This window comes from Monodelphis domestica, chromosome 7 (genome assembly GCF_027887165.1).
Source record: "Monodelphis domestica isolate mMonDom1 chromosome 7, mMonDom1.pri, whole genome shotgun sequence".
Classification (NCBI taxonomy): domain Eukaryota; kingdom Metazoa; phylum Chordata; class Mammalia; order Didelphimorphia; family Didelphidae; genus Monodelphis; species Monodelphis domestica.
In genome coordinates this window covers 10,296,725-10,317,971 of record NC_077233.1, presented here as the reverse complement: position 1 = coordinate 10,317,971, position 21,247 = coordinate 10,296,725, and the positions used below count along the sequence as shown (strand labels likewise).

General features: G+C 41.9%; 1 protein-coding gene and 1 long non-coding RNA gene across 2 annotated transcripts in view; one reads left to right on the top strand and one right to left on the bottom strand.

Annotated features, from left to right (window-relative positions):
* CACNA2D3 (calcium voltage-gated channel auxiliary subunit alpha2delta 3) overlaps positions 1 to 21,247 on the bottom strand; it is a 1,058,263-nt gene that overhangs the window by 71,652 nt on the left and 965,364 nt on the right. Inside the window, 3 exon segments of the mRNA XM_016424623.2 lie at positions 647 to 709; positions 12,499 to 12,543; positions 13,636 to 13,697. Coding sequence (XP_016280109.2) covers positions 647 to 709; positions 12,499 to 12,543; positions 13,636 to 13,697 — 170 coding nt within the window.
* Positions 488 to 13,627, top strand: LOC130455381 (uncharacterized). Its single transcript, XR_008913306.1, has 3 exons — positions 488 to 694; positions 8,350 to 8,517; positions 12,461 to 13,627. It is a non-coding gene; the product is annotated as an uncharacterized LOC130455381 (long non-coding RNA).

The window sequence follows — 21,247 nt, the reverse complement described above, 5'->3', positions numbered from 1 at the left end:
CTGTCTCTTTATCGGCGACAGCTTTCCTGATTACCTCGGTCATTTTAAGTTAAAAAAAAAAAGCGCTGAGCTATTGGCGCTCATCTCCTCTAGCCTCTATGGCCCCTCTTTCCCCTACCTGGCCCCAGTCGTCCAATCCATCCTAGAGCATTTCTTATCTCTCTTGGGCCTCAAATCCCTGAATACTGAGTGTTGGAGTTAATCCGGGGACTTGGTTATCAGGTTAAGAAAACAGAAAAAGCAGAGTCAAGAATGTTCTGAAGAGCTTTGTCTTGTCCCCTGAGAAGATAACATGCCAAGAGGACATTTTCCTTAAAAGTGGCCCAAACACTTGAAGGAACGTCCAAGTGAGTTAAAGAGGCCTTTCCGGGGCAGAGACAACCCTGGGGCAAGGAGTTCTTTCCATAAATGAACCTTTAATGGGATTCAGAGCAGCCCTGCCTTCCTCTGAGGTACAGAATCCCTTGGGACGCCTGGGGAAGTCAGCTCCATTCTTGGGGGGATGGGAAGAGGCTTTCCAATGCGCAGTTTCCCTCCTCAATGCAGATCATTGTCTGAGAGAGTGACGGTTGCTCTTAGCCTTCCTCCATCCCCAAGCCTCCCGGATCAGGGGCTCAGAGCTAGCAAAGAGAAGTTGCTTACTGACCTGCATGTAGTCTTCAGCCACCAGGATGAAGCCGTTATTATCGATCAGGTAACAATTAATGGTCTAGGAGAGAAAGTTCAGTTGGTGCATGTTAGATGCCTTAGACACGACAGGATGTCTTTAGGCGAGGAGGGTTGGGGAGTTTAGGTCGGTGGGAACGTAACCCCGATATTTATCTCTGGAAAGTAAGAAACAATGAAATACAGCGGCTCCCTCCACATCCCACCGCTAGATAGGAAACCACAGCCACAGAGATGCGAGTCCCAGAACACCTTCATCAAGTTTCATTTTCTCCCCCAACAATGGCCAAGCCAAGGGCCAGGGACCTTGGGCTCTGGCCCCAGCCCGGCACAATGTCATTACTCTAATGATGTATTAATGAAAACACAGTGTCAGCTCCGAGGAGCAACAGGGGACCAGGTAATATTTTTTAATTTGTTCATAGATTGAGGCAGGGGGAAGGGGAGAGGCTTCTGTAAAAGGGGCCCCTCAGGTCTCCTAAAGCTTTTCCAAACTGTGTTTTTAATTGGGAGCTGGATTCAGGGGCAGGGCTGGCTGTTAGCTTTGGGGAAGGCAGACTTCTAAATTGGAGCGAGCAAGGTGAGCCCCATTCTGGGCTGCCCCCACACTACTTTAATCTCCAGTGAATGATTTGCTACGGGCTAAGTTTTAATTACAGCTGCCGAGTTGAAACTGAAGGTTTAATTCAATCCTTGATGTAACTCCGTTTCTATTTATTGCAGCTTTACATACCGCCTGCAACATTTAATTTGTAACATATCTTTACCCGGAGCTGAATTCCACCCAGCGCTGGGCCACCGCAGGGCTGGTGTGTGCTGGGACATTTCCTGACCCACAGGGCTGGCTTTAAACAGACCGAGAGCACCGAGGATCTGACTGCCTCACACACCCACACACTCACACTCACACTCACTCACACTCATAGACACACTCACACACTCCCTCACAGACACACGCACACATTCACACTCACACAGGTATACATATATTCCAGCACACACATACTCTCATTTACACTCACACACTTACATACACTCACACACATACACTCTCACAGACACACACGCACACAGGTATACATACATTCCAGCACACACACATACACTCTCTCACACACTCACACTCACTCACACTCACAGACACACACACTCACACAGGTATACATATATTCCAGCACATACACTCTCACTCGCACATTCAAACACGCACTCACACACTCAGACACACTCATAGACACACACACTCACACAGGTATACATATATTCCAGCACACACATATACTCTCTCACACACTCACACTCACAGACACACACACTCACACAGGTACACATATTTCAGCACACACACTCTCACTTGCACTCACACATTCAAACACACACTCACACACTCAGACACACTCATAGACACACACACTCACACAGGTATACATATATTCCAGCACATACATACACTCTCTCACACACTCACACTCACAGACACACACACTCACACAGGTACACATATTTCAGCACACACACTCTCACTTGCACTCACACATTCAAACACACACTCACACACTCAGACACACTCATAGACACACACTCACACAGGTATACATATATTCCAGCACATACATACACTCTCTCACACACTCACACTCACAGACACACACACTCACACAGGTACACATATTTCAGCACACACACTCTCACTTGCACTCACACATTCAAACACACACTCACACACTCAGACACACTCATAGACACACACTCACACAGGTATACATATATTCCAGCACATACATACACTCTCTCACACATTCTCAGTTACACTCACACACTCAAAGACACACTCACATACACTCACACACACTCACATACATGCTCACTCACACACTTACACTCACACACATACAAACACACACTCCCAAAAGAATTCTCCACATTCTTCCCAATGAAAAGCCCCACTCCAGAGCCCCAGTCTCTGTTGGAGAGGTATGTCAGAGAGCTAATGGAGAGAAAAGGCATTTAGTATTTTTAGTGGTAACTAGGTCAGAGAGAGCAGGGCTTTGCCCCAGAGCACTGGAATCCAGAAGATGAGAATATTTATCAGGCTTGTTTTTTCAATTGTGCAATTGTAATTTTGGTATATTTGCTTTTTGACAGTGAATTCACTCTGCTAGCAGCAGAGAAAGTGGCCAGCAATAAAAATTAGGCAAGCTAGGAAGAAGACATACAGCGTGTTTTCTCTGTGCCAATGGCCCCGTGACAGATGGTTTTCTCCCTGATCTAACTCCACTCCCATCTTCCCTGAGTAGTGTACTCACGGGTGCCAGCTTTGTGGGACCTCTAGGTTCCCCATGCAGGGATTTGGAAGCACATTGTTGTTGTTTGCTAATACAAAAGTTACTAGTTCTAGCTTGGGGAAGGACATCTTACAAGTCCCAAATTTAAGCCAGTTGTACCTACAGAGCAATGATTCAACCACTAGGATTTTGAGATTCCATCTCTGAGCTAGTCTAAGCAGACTGTACCAACTACCTGGGGTCTGAGGGAATTGGGGAACCTTTCCAGAGGATGTGCCTCCTCAGCAGTCTCAGCTTGGTCTTCCTTCATCTTTGTGCTGAGGCTGAGTTTCTTTAGTTCTTCTAATCCTTTGGCTTTTTCTCTCCACTACTTCTCACAAGGTGAGCTTCGTAAGCATCAAGGTCTATTCAACCTCAGTCCTGCATCCAGAGCTAAACGCCTATGAAACAATGACTCCTGATGTCAAACTTTGGTGGAACCAAAAACCAACGCTAGTAGGCAAGAGAATTATAACTGTTAAAAGATTCATTTCAGCACAATAGCAATGCTTATTCTGGCCCCACAAAATGTTTGCCTCATAGTTCATGAATACAGGCAAGGTTCAGCTGCCAAGGAGGCACATTCAATATTCCTGAATTTTTCTTTTTTCCTTTCCTTTCCTCCTTCCTTCCTTCCTTCCTTCCTTCCTTCCTTCCTTTCTTTCTTTCTTTCTTTCTTTCTTTCTTTCTTTCTTTCTTTCTTTCTTTCTTTCTTTCTTTCTTTCTTTCTTTCTTTCTTTCTTTCTTTCTTTCTTTCTTTCTTTCTTTCTTTCTTTCTTTCTTTCTTTTTCTTTCTTTCTCTCTCTCTTTTTTCCTTCTTTCTTTGTTCCTTCCTTCCTTCCTTCATTTTTTTCTTTCTTTCCTGCTTCCTTATATTCTTTCTTTCTTTCTTGCTTTCTTTCTTGCTTTGTTTGTTTGTTTCTTCCTTCCTTCCTTCCTTCCTTCCTTCCTTCCTTCCTTCCTTCCTTCCTTCCTTCCTTTCTTTCTTCTCTTTCTTTCTTCTCTTTCTTTCTACCTACTATGTGTCATACTAAGCACAAAGAGTAACTTTATTCCATGGTCCTTTTATACACAGTAAAACCCTATTGGGCATCTTTTCTGGGCGTATATTCTATGAAAAAAACAACAACAACAAAAACCAAAACAATGATCCATAGTAGCTCACCCTGTATAGGGGTGAAAGAGCCGCCAATTGGAGTCAGAAACTCTGTGAGCCTAAAGCTAGGAAACCTCAGGGCAGGAAAAATAGAGATATAAAACTGGTAAAGGCATATCTTTGTAGCACTGTTATTAGTCCAGTAGAGAGTTAGGAAACTGGATTACTTCCAGAGAGTGAGTAGGAAAGACGATGACAACAAAGAGATCTCTTGCCTTCAGCTATGACTTATTCTGTTCTAAAGTCTAAGTAAAGGTTTTACTAGGTCACAAGCATATTATTATTATTAATAAACTTATTAATAATATCTTTCATTATTATTGTTAGTAATAATTCTATAAAAGTAATAACAACAGAAACTAGCATTTTTAAGTATTTATAGGTTTACAAAAAACTTCATAAGCATTTTCTCATTGGAGTCTCATTATGAGCCTGTGAGACAAATGTTTCAGGTAGCATTAACCCATTTTACACATGAGGTATTGAAAGAATTCAATAGTAATGGGCAATCTATTCAATAATTGGTTGATTTGTCCAAGGAAGAGGTGGTCTGATCAGTTCCTATGGAAAGAGGTAATAGAGGAAATCTATTGATTTCATTTGGGACATATTTCAGACAGTCGTTACTGTGAGAGTTATCTCCTAGAACAAAAGCCTTAGCCTGATAGAGGTAGCATGAGGAAAGTTTCAATTCTTAATTGCATATTCTTGTAAACTTTGTGGAAGAAGAAGCATATGGTGACCTCGTTCCAGAACAGGCCTCCTTGGTCCAATCATCTTAGTCAGAGTAATACTGTCTCATCCTCAAAGGCAGTCATAGTCATAGTCATTGTCATAGTAAGCCCAGGGAGAACAAACAGTGGTGTTTGGGGGAATAGCGAATCCTTTCTTAGGAAATATGAATGAGTTTCTCAATACCAAAACAAAAAGTTTTGTCTCACTTCTAGAATCTGTCTGTAATTTGCTGAAATATTCTGAAAAGATTAGTTTATTTTCTAGTGATAATACTTTGGAACTAATTTCTTCATTGTAACCTGTTTTTCTTTTCATTAAGAATTAATTTCATGACAGTTTGGTATGAGTGCAGATATCATGACTACATATGCTAACTGGCTATCTATATAGTCTTCCTTTTCCAGGTTATAAAATAATACTCTTCTGTTACTATAGGAGATGGAGGGCTTCCTTCAGACTTAAGAAGAGCTGGATTTAAATCTTGCTCTATTTGCTAGTTTTGTCACCATGGATGAGTTATTTCCCATCTATGCAACTCTGTTTCCTCATTTGAAAATTAGGCATAATACCATTTGTCCTGCCCACTTGACACATAGAATTCCTTCAAGGCTCAAATGAGATAAAACATATAAAGTCCTCAGCAAACTTAAAAACCTCATGCCAATGTGAATTGTTATTGATAGATTCAATTGCGAGTCCTTAGGGTTTGGCCACTTAAAAAGGTCATTGATAGTATGGACTGTGTCTGGAGGATGAGCAAGTTTATAAAGATCCTGAATTCTAGATTTGTCATAAGTAGGTTGAAGGAACTAGGGGTGTTTAAATTGAAGAACAAAAGACTCAGGGAAGATTCTGTAACTGCACTCAATTCTTCTCTTGTAACCAGGAAGAGAAACAAGAACAGTAGAGTAAATGGAACAAAGAAGCAAGTTTAGAAATCAAATTTAAGAATCAAATCAAAATAAAAACAAAACAAAACAAAACAAAACAAAAGGAACAAACTCTTCCTAACAAGAAAAGTTCTTCACTTGTGAAATGGACTGCTTTCTGATTGAACAGGTTCCTTCCTTCCTTCCTTCCTTCCTTCCTTCCTTCCTTCCTTCCTTCCTTCCTTCCTTCCTTCCTTCCTTCCTTCCTTCCTTCCTTCCTTCTTTCCTTCCTTCCTTCTTTCCTTCCTTCCTTGCTTCCTTGCTTCCTTGCTTCCTTGCTTCCTTGCTTCCTTGCTTCCTTCCTTCCTTCCTTCCTTCCTTCCTTCCTTCCTTCCTTCCGTCCTTGCTTCCTTGCTTCCTTCCTTCCTTCTTTCCTTCCTTCCTTCCTTCCTTCCTTGCTTCCTTGCTTCCTTGCTTCCTTCCTTCCTTCCTTCCTTCGTGTCCTCTCCATCTGAGGAACAATACTGTGCATTGCTTCTAAGACAGAAGAGTGGTAAGGGTTAGGTGATGGGGGTTAAGTGACTTGTCCAGTGTCACACACCTAGGAAGTATCTGACTCTAAATTGGAACCGAGGACCTCCTGTCTCTAGGTCTGGCTCTCAATCCTGAGTCATCTAGTATCCCTAAGTGGTTTCTTTCTGATTAGAGCTCAACTGTATGAGGCTAATGGTGACTTGTCAGGGATGTTATAGTCAGGATTTCTGTTCTAGAACAGTTTGGAAGAGATGTTCTAGAAGATTCCTTTCAACACAAAATCTGTGATGCTCTGGAATCAATATGTAGCCATTTATTTATTGATTCATGGATCAGATTTTGATGTTTGATGAATACATGAGTATAACTAGAGCCAGAATGGCAATGGCTCTATTTGCTAGGCTCTAAACCATAGTGAGGAAAGCTCATTTGGATTTGGATGCTGGGATCAGAGGCAGAAAGGGCTCTTCCTCTGCCCTTTCCCCCTACCAAAACAAAAACAAAAACAAAAAAAACCATTGTGAAAAGCTAGCAAGCCACTGGTCCTGGAAAGGCAATGAATCTGTTCTCTGTATAGACTTAGTGTTTCCTCACAATGGAATCCCTAAAATGACAGGCTCGAGACAAGAGTTGTGCCATAGACAAAACTTCAGAATGAGTTGGCCTTGCCCAATGGGACTCAGCTCTCCCCAGTGAAGCTATCTGGACCTCAGAGAGTGGGAGCCCATTTTTAGGGGTAGTAGATCCAACAGGTTCTGGATGGCATCCAAAATAAAGCTTGTCTGTGAAGTCTGTGGGAGGCTGCCACACCAGCCACTGCCATGGACCAAGGCTGGGAAACAGGCAAACTTAATGGGCCCACTGAGCTCTTATTAATGGGGGCCTGATCACTTGAGGGCAGTGAGGGTTGGGAGGTCTCCCAGCCCTAATTAAAATAGGTGAAATGGGAATGACAACACTGAAACAGAGCCAGACTGGAGAGGATGCAGAGAGCAGGCTGGGTGTGAATGAAGGGCCAGCCTTGACTTTTTACTCACTTTAATGGGTTGTTGAAAGAGAAAGTTTAAAAACAGAAGGAAACATGTCTAAAAGGAAGAATGAATCATGAGATTATTGTCTTTATCTTTGTCTATTTCTGCCTCCAACTGTGTCTCTCTTTGTTTCTTTCTGTCTCTCCCCTTCACCTTTCTTCTCCCTCCCTCCCTGAGTAGTATCATTTATTTAGAGCTGGAAGGGAGCCGAGGAGTCATTTAGCTTAACCTCCTCATTTCCCAGAAGATAAAAGTGCATTCCAGAGAGATTCAGGACTTGTCCAAGGTCATATGGTCATTCTATTCCTGATTCAGAAATATCTCTAGACTGACTCTTCAACTATTGATCAGCTTTATGATGGCTCAAGAGGGCAGAATTAGAAACAAAGAGTGGGAATGACGAAGGGACAACTTCAGATTTCTTATCATATAGTACTACTCAATGACAGCTATCCCAAAACAGCTAAGGTATTTTTCATCTCATAAATGCTCACTAAATTGCATTCAACTGGAATACAGATGATCACTTTAGCAGTGACATATTATTTACATGGAGAAGACTTTTTGTCCCCAATCTAGATCACCATTCTCCATTTTCTCCACCAAAGATGGTAAGTTTGATGCCTTTAACACAGGACACCCATTCAATTAATTTGACAAAATGCACATGTTCCACTGAGTTTCCTCTTCTCCAGAAGGGACATCCATAATTCCTTCAGAAGATTTTCTCATCGCATGACTCAAAGCTTTGTCTTCCTAGTTATCTTCCTCTGGGCACTTTTCATTTTATTAATGTTTCCTTCTAATATGGTGCCCCCAGACTAGACCTGAACATAATATTCTAGTATGATTGGGCCAGAGCAGGGGAAAGGAGAAAATGATCACTGATCTAGTGCTAGCAGCTCTGCCCCTTTCCAAACAGTCAAAATCATACTTAGACATTTTTGAGATGAGCTACTGTCTGATGATTCTCCTTTCACCTCATCCACGCGAAGTCATTTTTCGCTTTTCTTTTGTCCTTGTTGGACTTCAAGGAGCCATAATTGGTGTTGAGTTGAGTGAGGAAGAGAAGATTCAGAAGGAATTACAGATTTAGAGCAGGAAGCCATCTGAGAGTTCATCAAATCCTACTTCCTAATATTACAAATGAGGAACCTGAGACTGAAGATGGACTGAAGATTGATTTGCACAAGACAATACAGGTAGCAAATTTCAGAGGTAGAATATTAATTCCATGATGTATTTAAATGTGCCTAGTTTTACATACATGCATATGAATATTTATTGTATAAACATACATGTGTATTGTAGATATATATATGTGTGTGTGTGTATGTGTTGTTTCTCACATCCATTTAGATCCTAACTCGTTCATTCAGTATAATCATGACCTCTCTCAACTCTGCATAACTTCTGAATCTATCATTCCACCTACATTTTTATTCTAGTCACTGATGAAAATGTCAACTAGATCAGGGTCAGTGAAAGATTCCTGGACACCATGTTAGAGATCTCTTCCTAAAAATAACATGATAAATGTAGTTTTGCACTTAATTTTTTTTTAATGATTGTTCTATATTTTGTTGGAAACTCATGAGGTAGAGAGAAAGATCCAGGGATTTTAGTGGACCAAATGAATACAGTGGGAAAATGGCCACTAAAAAAGCCAATGCCATGTTAGTTTGTCTTAATAAAGAATATTTTTAATTTTTTTAAAATTTAAATTCTTTTAGAATAATTTTAGAATTTAAAAAATAATTTTCAAAACAAGGGGAAGGAAAAGGAATTGATCCCTCCAAAGTTTCCGACATACAACTACTCTGTATGTACTTTATATTTATTCTGTATGTTTTCTGTAGGCTCAGGAGAAGTGCTGGACCTGGAGTCATAAAGATCTATATTGAAATCTCCCTTCAGACACTAGCGGTGTGACCCTAGGCAAGCCATTTAGTTTCTGTTTGCCTCAGTTTCCTTATTTGTAAAATCAGCATAATGAGAAATTTTATATACATTGTAAATCTTAAAGTGCTATAGAAATCTCATCTATGTACAGACTTTGAAATGTCCTTGTGGCTCACATATGATACTCCAATAAGAGGTAATTTCTTGAGATCGGGCACTGGTTCTCTTACTGAATCTCTAGTGCAGATCACTATTTCTGGCAAATAGTAAAATGTTTGTTGGTTCGATCTTTGATGACTCTACTCAGCCCTGATCAAGTCGTAACTTTCTTATTGTGTTGGGACTTGCCTATGGCTCTACAGGAGGGACGTTGACAAACTCTAGAATGTCCAGACTACAGTCACTGAGCAAATGAGGAGGCAGGAAACTCTGGCCTACCCCAGGAGTGGCAGGAGGGGGGAGGATTGTTTCTTCAACCTTTTCCTTCTGTCTTATAATAGATACAACTAGGCAGAAGAATGGAAGGTTAGTCAGCTGAGAAGACGGAGGGGATGGATAGGATAACCACCTTCCGGTAGTTATCAGGGGTAAAAAAATTGGACTTTTCTCAGTGATCCTTGGGCCCAGACTGGAGTTTCAGAGAAGCCGACTTGGGTCCACAATGGGGAAGGATTCCCTCTGGATCAGAGTTGGTTAGAAAAGCAACAAACTGCCCAGGAGATTCCAAAACACTATATGGGTGGGATAAGCACTGGCCAACGATAATGGCACCATCCCCCAACCAATTCCAAAGCATTTATTATGTGCTTACCACGTGTTGTGACCCATGTAGACAGTCACGCTTCGTGGAAGGACTTCACTAAATGGTCCTGACAATCCAAATCCCTTGTGAAAATTCTCTGATTCTTTTCCCATCACAATAGAAAAGCTCATGAAACCTGTCAGTTTTCTTACTCTGGTCTCCCCCTTTTCTGAAGCCCCCTTGCCCTTCTAGGCTCTTATTTCTCCCATGAATTTGTTTTGTTTTCACCATGTTTTCAATGAATAAAAAATTTTGTTTCTCTCCCTTCTTCCTCCTCCAATGAAGAAAGAAAAGAAAAACAATGGATCACCGGAGCACTGACAATTTGAACTGTTTGCTGAATGGATCCAGAAAGGAAAGACTGAGTCTTTCTACCATCCTCCTGGATTCCTTATGAGCCCATTTGCAGCTGGGACTTGGTGCTCTACTTTATCTCTTTCCTGGCTTTCTGGTCAATGTTCAGTCAAAGCAGTTAGGCTCAGAGACAATCAACTCTCACACTTGCTAGCCAGTGGCAAGCAGGGAAGGAACAGGCATTTATAGGACCCTACGATGTGCCAGACAGTGTGTTAAGCACTTTGGCAGATATTATCCCATTCAATCTTTGCTGTGAGGACTATTGTGATCTCTGTTTCAGAGATGAGGAAACTGAGGCCAACCTAGGCTCAATGAATTGTACAAGGTCACTCAACTGAGTCTGAGTCTGGATTTGAATTCAGGTCTTACTCGAGACTCAGTGCTCTCTCTTCTATACCACCTTTGGGGGACTATGAAGGAGAAATAAATCCTGTGAGCCTCGTCTCCTTATCTGTAAAAAGGGATGAATATAATAGCATTTGAATCACTATATGGGGGGGGGGGTTAAGTGAGATAATATATGTAAAGTTTAAAGCCCCAAGAGCATGTAAAGTCTAGTTTGAGACTTTAAGCTCATTGAGGATGGTGTCTCTGTGAGTTATTCCCTTGTTTACCCAGTTCCCAGGTCAGTGTCAGGCACATGGAAGGGAGTTAATAATTAGCTAATGAATTGAATTAAAAGTACTATGTAAGGGGGCAGCTGGGTAGCACAGTGGATGGAGAGCCAGATCTAGAGGTCCTGGGTTCAAATTTGACCTCAGACACTTCCTAGCTGTGTGATCCTGAGCAAGTCACTTGACCCCCATTGCCTAGCCCTGACCACTCTTCTGCTTTGACACAGTATTGACTCCAAGATGGAAGGGATGGGCTTAAAAAGAAAAAGAAGTAAGAAAAAGAAAGCACTGTATAAATGTCAATGACTATTATTGCTATAATGATTAGGAAGACATCATGGTTGACCAGTTGAGTAGCACTCTCTGAGCTGAAAAAGAGGCTTCCGAGGCCACGATGACTGAAGCTGTTGGCATCCAACTACAGGGCAGCAAAAGGACCGAGGAGAGAAGGGACCTTGTCCACAGCCGGCTTCTGATCACCTGTTGGGCTCCAGTCCTTTGTCTGCCATGGCCATGTCTAGGAACCATCTCCCTAATGGCAACACTGCCGCCTGCTGGCCGTTGAAAGAGTATCAAAGCTCTATGAAGACCAGTTTGAGGAAAAGTCTCCAGTGAGATTCTCTATTGTCTCATGATCTTGGACTTGCCTCTTCTGAAGGCTTCCTGCCAGGATTGCCAGACAGTCTGGACTTGGCGCCCCACCCAAGTGAAATGCAAGTTCCTTAAGGGCAGGGATTGTACACTTTGCTCTTTGTATTCAAGTCAAAGACATTTGTTATTCACTTATTTTGTGCCAGAAACTGTGCTGGAGAGATTAAAAGAGGGGGAAAAAAGGCCCTGCCCTTAAGGGAATTCCCAATCTGAGCAGGGCAAGTGCCTAACACAGAGCCTGACACATAGTAGGTACTTAATACATGGTTTTGAATTTGCTAAATAGTTTATAAGTTATAAACTCCATCAATCTTCTGCCCCAAATTGGCTTCCTCTGACTCATTTGTTTTTGTTTTTTTTTAATATTCTCTATTTTATTTTTTTAAGCCTTACTTTCTGTCACAAAATTGAAACCAAGTAACTATCCCAAGACAAAATCAGTAAGGGTTAGAGTGTTAGGTTTAGGTGATTTCCCCAGATTTACAAAGCTAGGAAATGTCTAGGGCCATGTTTGAATCCAGGTCCTTCTGTTTCCAGTCTTTGACTCTAATTTCTTTTTGAAAATTTTATTTGATTAGTTGATTCTAGAATATATTTGTCCATGGCTACAAGATTCATGTTCTTTCCCTCGCCTCTCCCTCCCCCACCCCCCATAGCCAATGAGCCATTCCATTGGGTTTTACATGTGTCATTGATCAAGACCTATTTCCATATTATTGATATGTGCACCAGGGTGATTGTTTAGTCTCTGACTCAAATTCTAACTCAAATCCACCCCCCCCTGCCTGTAGATGACTAATCACATCCCTTTCCCTCCAGGAGAGAAGGAGAAGGATACAAGGAGAAAAGAGACTTACTTCATCATCACAGCTAATGGAGCACCTGCCATCCAGAGAGGCGCACTGTAAAGAAAAGGCACAGGAAGAAGCATGTCACCTGGTGTTTCTCCAGCCTGACTTAGTGGTCATTTCTTGGGCCCTGCCAAAGACAAAGACTGGAAAGACCCTGCAGGGAGTAGCTCACTTTAGCTAAATGCTGCCTTCTTCCCAAGGCAAGGACTCTCTGTTCTCTGTAGCCAAACAGGATGCAAAGTCTTCAGCCCTCATTTGATAGAACTACAATTTGTGTTTTTGTATCTAAGAAGGAAATTTCCATGGACGCTACCATTCCCTACTTCCAGCTCACTAACTCACATTGAATACTTCTTCTCAGTTTATTCTTTGATCTCCAAATTCCCCTTGCCCTTGCTCCTGTGATTTGGAGCAAGTTTCAGGGCCTCAGTTTCCTAATTTGTGAAATGAGCTGATTGCACAATATCACCTCAGAGATCCTCCTATCTCTAGATCTAGAGCATGTTCACAATACTGGCCTGTCCCCACTTTCCGAGCCTTGAGATTTCCTACTGTTGTCATTCCCACATCCTATTCCCTGGGATAGAAATGCTGGGAATGCAGCCAGAGCTTTCTTTGTGCTAGAGGCAAAGGTGGCAGCAGCCAGTAGTACCCATCTCTAAATGGCCCGTGTGTCTGTGGACATGACATCCTGATAACCACAACAGGAAGCATCATGCTCATTTCTCCAGGGCTTCAAGTTTGCAAGATGCTCTACATATTGTTATTGCATTTGGGGGAAAGTTGAAAAAATGCCTCCCATTCTAAGGAGATGAGGCGAACGTTCTCTGGGGAATATTCTAGTCCATCTGACATGGGCGCACCCCCCAAATAGTGATGTTTAAGGGGTTGTTCCCATTTGGGAGGACATGATTTTGGTTGCTCTCTGGTCAGTTGCCTCGATAGTACCCAGAATGTCAGGTTTCAGCTGCCAAGCATCCTTTTCTCACGTCATGAAAAGAAAGGGAATGGGGTCCTTGGCACACTGGGATTTTGCAAACATTCATTTGGAAATCTGGCACTTCTCTAGCTCGGGAGACCCAAATGGGAACACCTGTATAATAACAGAGCTGTTAATGTCTCAATATACTGATTATAACTTACCTGTCTGCTGGCAGTCCAGAACTTCCGCTGGAAAAATTCGAGTTTCATCTGAATGCCTACAGCTGGTACAAATTATAAATAAAAGAAGGCATTACCAACCTTTTTACACAATTATCTGAGATTAGCATACACAATTGCCTATCCTGACATAGTAAAATGCTTTGATTTAGGCAACAACAGAGAAGAGAAATGAGAAAATGATGACTGGTAGTGAGGCCTCCGGAGAGAGAAGAGTTGATCATCTTCGGAGTAGGGAATGCTAACATTCCTGGAATACAAAGGATAGGGGACAGCTGGGTGGCTCAGTGGATTGAGAGCCAGGCCTAGACACTGGAGGTCCTAGGTTCAAATGTGGCCTCAGACACTTCCCAGCTGTGTGACCCTGGGCAAGTCACTTGACCCCCATTGCCTAGTCCTGACCACTCTTCTGCCTTGGAACCAATACACAGTATTAATTCTAAGATGGAAGATAAGGGTTTAAAAACAAAACAAAAACAAACAAACAAACAAAAAACAAGGGATAGAAGATGCTGAGAATGGAGCAGATTTCCTCAAGGACACATACCTGCTGCCTTAGCCAAGTCACTGATATTGAAAGGTGAGGCAGGCAGTAGGTATGGAGTGTTCCTCTCAAATGAAATTGAATTTTGAGGTTAAAGCCAGTAAAAATACGTGCATATATAGCGGGAGGCAAGAAAGTGGGCTTCTCCAATCTTTGGACCACTTGCTTAATACTCAGAGGTAGAGCCCTTGAGACTAGGGCTTGTTTCATTTACACCTCCACCACATAGCCCAGTGATGGGCACACAGCATGTGTTTAATAAATGCTTAAGGATTCATTGATTGCTTTAATGTAACTGCAGTCAGAACAGATAGAGCCCCAGAGCTAAAAAGTACAGAACCCATGATTCACTCAGTAAGCTTTTATTATAGAACTATTATTCTCCAGTCACCACTTGGAAAATAAAGAAAAAAACAAAAATATCCCCACCATGAAAAACATTCCATTCTACTGGGAAGCACCATGAAAACATGTATAATGTATGAAAGAAAGGCAGTCTGGGAAAGGAGGGAAAACCAGTTCCTTTTAGCCCAAAACTTGACTTCCTTTTTTCAGCATCTTGACCAAGTGATCAGCCTACTTGAGATCAGAACTCTCTAGTACTGGGGATTTCCATCACGTCCACGGTGTCCCATTTGGCTTTTGAGTAATTCTGTTAAGAATATTTTTTTCTTGTTTTTTCTCCCCCTTTTTACTGGAACTAAATTGAAATTTCACCCCACTCACTATCTCAATTCCTTCAACTCCATGCACACATTTCTTTGCTTTTTGTACAGTAATCCTGAAAAAACAAATACCATTCACAACCTATAAATAAACCAAAAATTAGATCATGTTCTCATGTTTCCATTCTTTGGTGACATCAAAAATCTTATCAACAAAAGAATTCCTCTAACAGAATATTGGGGTGTCTCATCCACGCTTTCATACTTTGTGTGGATATTATTTATATTCTGCTATAAGTCTTCAATGAATAATCTTTTATAGACCTGGGTTCAGGAGGTTTTAATCTCTTTTTGAGTGTGTCATGGACTCCAGGGACCCCTATGATACTAGAAGAGGGCCTACAGACCCTGTTCTAGAATCATTTTTAAATGCATAGAGTATACCAGATGACAAAGGAGACCAATTACGCTGAAATATAGAAGGGTCCTGTAGGTTTATGGACCCTGTGAAATCTATCCATAGTGGAGTCTGCAGACCCTAGGTTAAAGACTCCTGGCCCAAAGCATTTAATATTCCATGATGCTCAGGGCAGCTTTATTTCTTTACACCTCTATAACTTTGAAGATTGGCCAGACCATCTCCCTTTCTGATCAGGCTTTTGTGGGGGAGGATATCTTTGACACTAATTCTTATACATGGATAATTACTGGGTATTTAGGGCAGCCTCCCTGGTCCCACTCTGCACCATTCAATTGCCCATCGGATGGTCTGACATTTTTATTGTTTGGTGATTGTGGTGTTCCATGTTTCACAGCCAGAGAGCACCGTGTAAATGGTATGGTTTGCCTCCATTGTGTAGGATGTCCTGTGCAGAATTGAAATGGAAATCATTTCAGATTTCCTACAAATTATACTATATATAATATAATTCTACAGATTAGAGCCCAAGTCCTCGACTGCGAGTCCTCAAATTGATTCTTGACCATTCAAAAGATATTATTCCAACAAACCAACAATAATGTATTGAAAACCAAATGGATAAAGAATTCCTCCCCCTACTATGGCATGTAAAGACAGACCATTGAGCTTGCCCATTGGTGCTTATTTATGAAACAATGTGTGGAAGACACTGAGTGGGGTTCAGAATGGAATAGGAGGGAAAAGGCAAGGGGAATTGCATTTGGGGAATGGTAGGGCACTTCTTAGGACCCTTTACTATCCATGGCACTAAAGCACAATTTCCACGTCAACTGCATTATTAATACTCAACATTGATTTTACTTTCCTATAAGAGCCGATAGTCATTTGTTCTTTCACTCTTCAATTCGACATTTACAGAATACTTCCTGAGGGCATAGGGCTGAAGATGGCTTACTCAGGCTGTTAGACTTAACCAGAAAATCCCTTGGAGGACCAGGTTCTGCAAAATTGAGCCTCAGAGGTCACCTAATCCAAACATTTCATTTTAAAGATGAGGAAACTGAGCTCTAGAGTGGATAATTTACCCAAGTTCATTGCAGTGTGCTAGCCCTAGAGAAAGATTTTAATCTGGGCCCTCTGATGCCAGGACTTATGTTCTTTTCATTTTATCACCCTTTTGAAACTCAGTTTCCTCTTTTGTAAAATGACCCACTTGACAGAGTTGTTTCTAAGCTCAAATGAGGTACGGATTAAAAGCCTTAGGACTCAAACTAGACGTGTCATCATCAATATGTGGCTATAGTGAAGACATCAGAAATGATCCCAAATTGTTGTTGGAAAATCTGAGATCCCAAACACCCGAGGAAAAGTCCAACAGATGTTCCTTCCAGGGGATTTTTCTAGTTCTCGTGTCACTGAGCTTTCCTGAAGAGCTTTCTATCCATGATTCTGTTTGGGGATCTCAAAAGTCTTATACTCTTTTACCTAAAAGCTCTCTTCCTTCCCTTTAACCCACCCATCCAGTTCCTGCCCCTGCCCCTGCCCCCACTGAACCTCACTAATGAAGCTTTTCCCTCTTCCCTGTTTATGCTTCTACATACTTGGAGGCTGTTATCATCTGCCCCGTTGTTCACTGCTTACCCCAGCTCCACACAGGGCCTTTCATCTTTCTCCATGAGTCAATCCCTCCGTGCCATTAATCATTTTTGTTGCTCGTCTCTGATCTCTCTCCAACATGCCTACATCCTTCTGGTCCGGGTGCCCCATAACTACATGCAGCCTTCCAGGTGCTTTTCCCCTCACTGGTCCATAGCACAAGGCTGTTTCCAAAGCATCAACTTCCCCCACCCCTACCAAATGAAACGGACTACAATCATCCTCTCCGGTCATTCCTGAGCTCTCGTCTCCTCCTCCGCCATTCCCGTCACCAGCACCCTACCCTTCTCCCAGTGGTATTTCCTAACTTTTGAGTACTTTCCCCCAAAGGTCTCTACCACAGAAGCAACCCCATATGGTGCGATGAGTTCAGTTCATACATCGAACTTAATGGCTATACCAGACTTCTGCATGTTGGCCTTGAAATTATGAAAAGGATCTTCTAGCTCAAAACCCTTCAATGGTTCCCTATTGCCCTAAGGAAAAATATAAACCTGTCAAAAGATAATGCATACAAAGCACTTTGAGGACCCCAAAGCACTCTATAAATTCCATGATTGCTATTGCTCTTAGTATATTCTAGAATTCCAAATACTAAACTTCTAGGATACCCAAACCGGACTCCAGCTGACATTCCAAATCTTAATTTACATTGTTCTGCAGGCACTCAAAGTCCAGCTAGACTCCTGGATATTCCCTAACTTTGGCAGACTTTGGCATCCTCTCCCTGTACATTTATGAACTTTCCTTGTAAAAAATAGCAGAAATGGTAGCCTTCATCATCTCACAATTCTCTTCTTACTCATTTCCTTCCCACAAAACACCCTGGCAATGTCCCACCCTCTCCCCAGCCCCAAGACAAAGTATTTCATGTTTTTCCAACATTTCCAAAGCATTTTGTATGGATTTCTCCTTTGCCCTCAATGCCCCTGAGCTAATATTGTAGACATTTGCAATATGTCGCCCCATGTTCTCCTCCCCAACCAATGCAAGGCCTTTGTCTACTCAATCAATCCAACATCATGTCACAAGCGCCTTCCATGTCTTAGACCCCAGGGATACAAATATAAAGACTGGAATAAGTCCCATCTGCAGGAATGTCAATCTTAACGAGAAGGCAACATAGAATAGTAATAAACTTAATAGATATTTAAGCCTTAATGTAACTTAGATCAGAAAGGAGGGCATTTATATTCGGGAGCATCATTCAAGGCTCCATGCAGAAGATGGCACTTGGGCTTCACCTCTAACAAAGAGAAAGACTCGGTGAGGCAGAGTAAGCCAGTAATGCAGTCCCAGCAGGAATGATGGCCAGTAGAAGGGCCTAGACATGGAATATTGAGCAGCTCATATGAAACACAGAGATAAGGCTCATTTGGCTGCCTGGTATGATACAGGAGGTTGAACGATGTTCAATACATCTGAAAAGAGAGGGTAGCCACAGGGCGTGTAGAATTTTCAAAAGTTCAGTAAGGAAGTTTGTATTTTGTCCTGGAGATCATAGGGAGACACTGGAGTTAACTGAGGAGGGGAAGGATGTGATCTTACAGAAATATTGCTTTGGCACTGTGTGTACAGTGGATTGAAGTAGGGAGAGCCTTGATGTAGGCTGAACAATTTGGAGGCTACTATGATAGTCCAGACAAGAGAAGATTAGGGTGCAATGCAAGGGAGCAGCTGTAAGTAGAGAGGAGGGGTTGGAGATGGAGCTCTAAATGGCAAGATTTGGTGGCCAATTGTATATGTTGGGGAGGAGGAAAGTGAGGAATTGATAATGCTGAGGTCTCAGATCTGAGGCTGAAAGCACAGTGGTACGTTTCCCAGAAATGGGAAATTCTGGAAAAGGCGAACATTTGAGATAATGAGTTGAGCCCCTCTTGTTTGACTCTTCCCAATACTCATCCCAACCCATCCCTGTCCAATCCAGGAGACCACAGTCATGAACGAACCTCAAAATCCATCCCTGCCTTTTATAATGACCCCCCTGACACACTCTGGCTTGCTAATTCTGGACAAGTCACTTCCCTTCTCCAGAAACTCTTCAGCACTAGAAGTTGAAGAAAAGGTGATAGATAACTTGTGTTGATAGAGCACGCTCCTCCCAGAGAACCACCCACAACAGGGAAGTCGTGTCTAATAAAACAAGTAGGGAATAGTGAAAAATGAGAAGATGAAATGGACCCCAACTGGAACTCTTTTTTGACATTAAGCTGCTTCTGATTCATGATGATTCCATGAGAATCATTCACTGGGGTGCTTCTTCAGAGGAATACCCTGTAGTCCAAGTGGCCTCCCAGGAACACGAAAAGAATTCTCGTTGAGCAGCAGTATCTCCATCATTCACCAACTAATAATTGAAGTGATTTACCTCTAGATGGAGACTAAGAAACAGCTAAGATCCAAGAATCAGATCAAAAAGCCCTGTGTGGACAAAATGCACGTGGACTCAGCTGAGAAAGAAGCATCAAACAGGGGGCTCATGCATGAAGATTTGCTTATGGAAAAGGAAATATTTATGCTAGCATTGCAGGAGCAGATCATTTCTACTGGAGATTACAGAGAACTTCTCTCTGAGGAGCCTGGTCTTCATTAATGATTAATGAAGATTTATATGGAAAGGGTAGACTGCGGTGATTTAGACCTCATCGAATATCTAGGAAGACCTGGCCCCCTGGCTAGAGCCCTCCCTCAGAAACTCAGCATCTCTGATGTACGACAAATCTCCAGAAACAGAGATCTACTTTCATATAAACTTGAGAACCTAAGCCAGAAACTACTGGGGATGGATCCTAATCATGGGCAGAACTGTTCTTCCCAATCACCCAGACATAACGTTGATTCCTAAACATATATATATATATATATATATGCAATATATTACATAAATATATATAAGGTTATAAATAGATTCCACCAGACTGAATCCTCACAATCTCCAAGCTCAATGAAATAAAATGCTTTCAGATTATAAAGGCCAAGCAGAAGAAATGGAAACCCTGTGGAAAAAGAATTCTCCCCACATCTTATCGCTACTGGAGTTGTCCCAGTGATGCTTTCAATGAACCTACGAAGAAGAGTGAACTCGTATTTTAATTTGTTTGTTCCATGATAAAAAAATAATAATAGGTTTATTCTTTGAATAAGTCCAGAGAGTATTAAATATGTAACTTATAGGAAGGTGGATGTCCATTTGATAAGTAGTCACCTATTTGACTAAAGAAATGACAGAGAACCAGAAGATGGAAAGAACTTGCTCAACATCCCTCAGCTAGTGAGAGGCAACATGCCAGAGTGGATTCCATTTTGGACTTAAAGTCAATAAGACCTGGGTTCAAATCCTACCTCTAGCACTTATTTTTAAATTAAATTTTATTTAATTGATTAATTAAGAAAAATTTTCCAACGCTACAAGATTCATGTTCTTTCCCTCCCCTCCTCCCACCCCGCTCCCGTAGCCAACACTCAATTCCACTGGGTTTCACATGTGTCATTGATCAAGATCTATTTCCATATTATTGATATTTACACTCCACCTCTAGCACGTATGAGGAATGTGACTATGGGTGTATCATTTCCTCTCTTCAAGCCCCCATTTCTTTGTCTATAAGACAGACATGACACTAGCTGTAGTAGCTGCCTCTCAGGGTGGTTGTGAGGCTCAAAAACAATTCTATGAAGAGCTTCATGAGCATTAAAGGTAATATGTAAATGGTAGTTGCCATAACAGCTTATATGTGACAGTGACAGGCATGAATGCACGTCTCCTGACTCTCCAGCCACTAGATGCCACAGTATCCATCATCCAGACCCGACAGACCTAATCACACTCTTTGGTGACAGGACTAGATCATGGCAGACATCTGAACACCTGAATTGCACATCTCTCTTCTGCGTTGCTCACCCAGCCTGAGCATGTCCCCAGTGGGCCACAGGCACCATCCAAGTCAGCCATATTTGGGTACCAGAGGATGAGATTTAAAAAAAAAATGCATTTTGGGTAAAACACATTCATTCCATGAATGAAGGCTACCAATCCCTTTGAGAATGGAGATATCTGCAAGTCAACCATAGTCCCAAAGTTTATAGAAACTCCACTTTGATGAAGACACATTGGGCAAATGTCTGGAGATCGATCGGGCCACATTTTTTAAGTGTCAAACCTCTCTTTCGAACTGGGCCAGCTACCAGGAGATGGCGGGAGCGAGTCTGATTGAAGTATGCAGGCTTTAAATCGGATCTTCTTTGCCCATGCATGAGGGTTTGGCTTTGCAAAGGGAAGTAGATAATTAGCTTGAGAAACACACAAAG